This window comes from Notothenia coriiceps, unplaced genomic scaffold (genome assembly GCF_000735185.1).
Source record: "Notothenia coriiceps isolate Sejong01 unplaced genomic scaffold, NC01 NC01_scaffold00034754, whole genome shotgun sequence".
Lineage (NCBI taxonomy): Eukaryota > Metazoa > Chordata > Actinopteri > Perciformes > Nototheniidae > Notothenia > Notothenia coriiceps.
The window spans coordinates 25-4,597 of record NW_011367455.1 but is presented as its reverse complement, the minus strand read 5'-3'; the positions used below and the strand labels follow the sequence as shown (position 1 = coordinate 4,597).

The 4,573-nt window shown below is 39.3% G+C and overlaps 1 protein-coding gene across 1 annotated transcript; it reads right to left on the bottom strand.

Moving 5' to 3' along the window:
* Positions 1-580: 580 nt before the first annotated feature.
* LOC104962435 (adenosylhomocysteinase-like) lies at positions 581-3,352 on the bottom strand (the record flags this gene model as incomplete). The annotated part of the gene is made up of 3 exons (XM_010790872.1): positions 581-823; positions 1,450-1,562; positions 3,181-3,352. Coding segments are annotated over 3 exons (504 nt in total), but the record flags the coding sequence as incomplete, so codon positions are not given.
* Positions 3,353-4,573: the final 1,221 nt, after the last annotated feature.

Below are 4,573 nucleotides of genomic sequence, written 5' to 3'. Positions count from 1 at the left end.
GGGGGGCGGGGTCGGTGTGTAGCAGCGCAGCGAAGGGCTGCGCAGAGTGCAGCAGTCTGCACTCTGCGCTGCTGGCTTCCTCCAAGTTTACAGTAAAACAAAACTGGTGGTGTGACCAATGGCCATTTACAATTATTAATACTATTACTATTATTAGCATTAGTCTATATTTTGGTTGAAACTAAGCCAGGAAAAAAAAAAACAACATAAATAATAATAAAAAATATATATAAATCGAATTTTAAAAATATTTTTCAATTATGGAGACTGTAACGAATATTCGAATAATCGCTGGCATCCCTACCCCGGACGGGGCACACTTCGCACGGTTGATGAATTATCATCTAATGATTTCTGTTTTATTTATGTTAAAAGGTCATTTTGAATGATTTTAACTAATGATAATGTAGAAAAAGTCATATTTTAATAATGTGTTTAATAATGTGAAAGCGCCTATTGTGTTGTTGGAGGAGCTTTGGCCTTGAGATTTTAATTGCCAATAACTTCCATGATGCAGGGGTTGTGCATATGACAATAAATCCTTTAAAATCAGACGACTTTGAACTTATATGTGCTGCCTCTCTCCATGATGTTGTTTAGGGAATCATCCTCTACCTTCCATGGCGGCCTGCAGGGCGTTGATGGGGTCGACCTCTGTGACGATGACGCGGGCTCCGAAGCCGCGCAGAGCCTGGACGCAGCCCTTACCCACGTCCCCGTACCCAGCCACCACCGCCACCTTACCGGCAATCATCACATCCGTGGCTCTCTTGATGCCGTCGATGAGACTCTCCCTGCAGCCGTACAGGTTGTCAAACTTACTCTGCAGGGAGGGAGAGACACAAATATATATTTTTCAACCGGATGTCAACTTTAATTGCAGATAGATATACCAGTTCACATTGAGGGCCTGGTGTCAGAATCGGACTTTGTAACGATATCCCCTCATTCAAAGTCACTAAAGCTGAATAAGGATTATGCAATAATACTTTGTCAGATAAATTCATTACAATTGTTTCTCAAAACGATGTAAAGCATGAAGACAGATCGGATCATTCAATCTGGGAGCATTTGATGTATTTATGGAATATGAGAATATGTCCTAAGCATTGAAACAAATATATTTTTTAACTCAATTCACTTATAAATTATAGTTATGAATTTGTATTCATTTTATAATCCATTTAGTATTTCTGTTTTTATTACTTTCAAATGTGGAACATTGATAAAGACCAATTATTAAAAAAGAACAGTATTGTCAAGATATGAGAAGTTTGATCGAATAAAAACTGCAAACGCTCTCAGAACCTCAACAAATCGTGCTACAAATTTAGTATTTTATACATATTAACTTAAAACTACACAAACAAGAATTATAAGCTATTTTGTCCGTCTTCTATTCGCACTATAGATACAGCTGAAGAGGATAAAAAGATGGAGGCTGCGTACCTTTGTGACGGAGTCGTTGACGTTGATTGCAGGCATTTTCAGCTCGCCATTCTTCATCATCTTGTACAGGTTGTGTACACCTGTAGTGGTCTCCTCTGAGACACCACGGATACCTAAAACACAGGGTCCCAGGGTTAATGAGAAATATCATTATAGATACACTTCTCCTGATGAACAAGTGAAGAAATCCCCCTGATGGTGAGGACAGCGAGGTTACTAGAATCACTTTTAGAATTCAGAAAGCCTTACTGCACTTGTGTTTCTAAAGTACCGGGGGGCTAGAAGAGAATAGCTAGTTAATGCTATCTGTGAGCAAGTGTGCAGCATAGTCCTTGTGGCAAAATAACAGACCTAAAGGCTAATGTTAAAAGGTTGCATTGAGATGCATTCAAGTTATATTCTGAATAATGTATTATTCGGTGAATGAAAATGATTAAGTTCTGTAGAATATCATGTCATAAAAATTATGAATACTGTTTGTTACACATCGATTGGTATGGTGGTCTGACATCGGTATTTTTGCTTTCAACAGTTGCGCTGGTTTTAAAAAAAAAACAGGCTTGCATATTTACAAGCATGCGAATACAAATGAACAGAACGTTTCAAGGTGTTGGTGGGGAGAACCACTCCGAGCTCTCAGAGTGAGTCTCAGTGCAGACTACCACCTTCTGTCTGCCTCCCTGTGACACAGCTGAACACATCACATTTATTATCACCTTATGCATCAGTGTGCTGGAGAATATCTTGGAGCTTTGTTTTATTTGTTACGTTTTTTTTTTAATTACAAGATATAAAACTAACAAACTATGGTAAAGTGTACAAATGTATGGTTTGTATAACGAATCGACATTGAAATGGAATCGTGGTTTAAACGTAGCAGCACTACAGCAGGGAACGTGGACAACGGCGAAAAAAAGAGAGCCAAAATTGAGCCAACAAAATGCAAATAATTTATAGTTTTGCATAATATATAATTGTGTTCATTGGTTTGTTAAACACATATTACTTAAAAATATGTTTTAATTTTTTTCTCATGCATAAAGATGAAAATATCCTTAGTTTGTTGTAATTCATGCATGAAGGAGTTAATAAATCACACACTGATGGAACATTACTATATTTAAAAATACTTGCTGTGAATGAAAGTTCAAGATAGTGTAAGATGAATGAACTCTGGCAACTAATCAGCTTGTATCAGACCACTGCCGCCATCTAGTGTCAAAAACTCTACATGTCATTCATACAGTCCAGAGTGGGAACTCTCCTCCAGCCTCTGAATGCCTTTCACACGGCAGCAGCCATTTATGAACAGAAAAGAAGCCAAAAACAATAACTACCAGACTGAGATGACTGGTGGTGAAACTCAGGGTTCCTAAAGTCATGGTGGATTCAAAACATTGAGACTTTTTAATACCACCCATTATGAAACATGTTCCCACCGCTTAGATCCACGGGATGTTAATGCTTGAGGCATAAGATAGATATTACCCATTTTTGGAGATTTTAAATTGCAACTTAAAAAATATTAATTAGAAAAACCTATTTCCCTTGTCTTTATATTAATATTTATAAAAGTAAATCAAAGTGACATTTTAGATTACCACAATTAAAGTGGCAACAAAGTAGAGGAATAACAGGAAGACTGTATTGTCATCAACTTCTTATTTCTATACCCTCCTTAGACTAGGGAACCAGGGATAAACAAACATTATTATAACTGTGTAAACCCACCTGCGAGCAGTTTGGGGTATTTGGTGTGGACCATGTTGGTGAGGTCTCCTCCGTCGTCCAGGATCATGTTGAGGGGCTGACCGTCCTTGAAGAACAGCGTCTGCTCGATGCACCACACATACTCCTCATCAGTCTCTCCTTTCCACGCGTACACTGCACAGACACAGGGATAGATTCACTCATCTCTTTCTGCAGAGCCAGGTGATAATGCCCATCCTGAGGCAGGGGGTCTGGATCTGTGGTGAGAACCGCTCCGAGCTCTCAGAGTGAGTCTCGGTGCAGACTGCCACCGTCTGTCTGCCTCCCTGTGACACAGCTGAACACATCGACTGGGCTGCAACGCCTCAAGGGGCCATACATCACACATAATATCTGGTAATAAATATCCTTTTTTATTTCATCTGAAATTATTTTCCTGTAGCAGGGATTGAGCTAGATCAGGGGTGCCCAACCAGGCGATCGTGGGGAGATTCCCAGTCGATCGCGAGGTGTGTCTAAAAATAGAACAACAATATTCTGTTTTATCTTTAATGTCCTGTAACATAATCTTCCTGTGCCAGAATAATGCACTTGAACGCATCAAAGCTTTGTGATTGGCCGGCGTGACCCCATTTGTCGGGGCGTGGCTGGTGGGCAGTGGGCACTATTTTGCTGAGTGACAGTCCGCACACACACAAGACCGCAATTATGGCAGAAGCAAAAAAGCCCAAAATATATAATTTTCACTCCGAGTGGGAGGATGATTTTTTTTTAATCTTTTCCAATTCAAAGTCCATCTACCTCATCTGTAATGAGCTGCGTGGCTTTATCGAAGAAGGGTAATTTAGGAGCGGCATTTCAAAACAGTGCACAAACGCTACGAGACGGAATTCTCTCCTAATCCTGCCCTACGCTCCCAGAAGGTGAGGGACCTGAAAGGACAGCTAAATGCACAGCAGTCCATTTTCACCAGGCCCAACAACAAGAGCAAGGCTGCTACCATAGCATCTTATCGTGTCAGTCACGTTCTTGCGAAACACATGAAGTCTTTGAAAGACGGCGAAGTTGTGAAAGTAGCATTCCTGGAGGCTGCCGACACGCTTTTGAGGGACAGTAAAAATAACAGTAGCATTTCAACAGGTTTTTGATATAATAAAAACTCAAGTTAGATACCGTTATTAATCAGCTGTAAGTTTTAGTTTGTTTGAACTTATTCATTATAATTATTGTACAAAATGGTATAAGAATGCAAACTTAAATTGATTATAGTCTATTATCAATTCAGGTTAAGAAACTAGTGTTGCTTGCATCCTATTTTTAAAAAGGCATTTATTTTTATATTCTACAAAAATGCAACAAAAAAAGGGTTTGATTCTATTAATTTAGTCTTTTATTGCACTTTGGCAGCAGATTC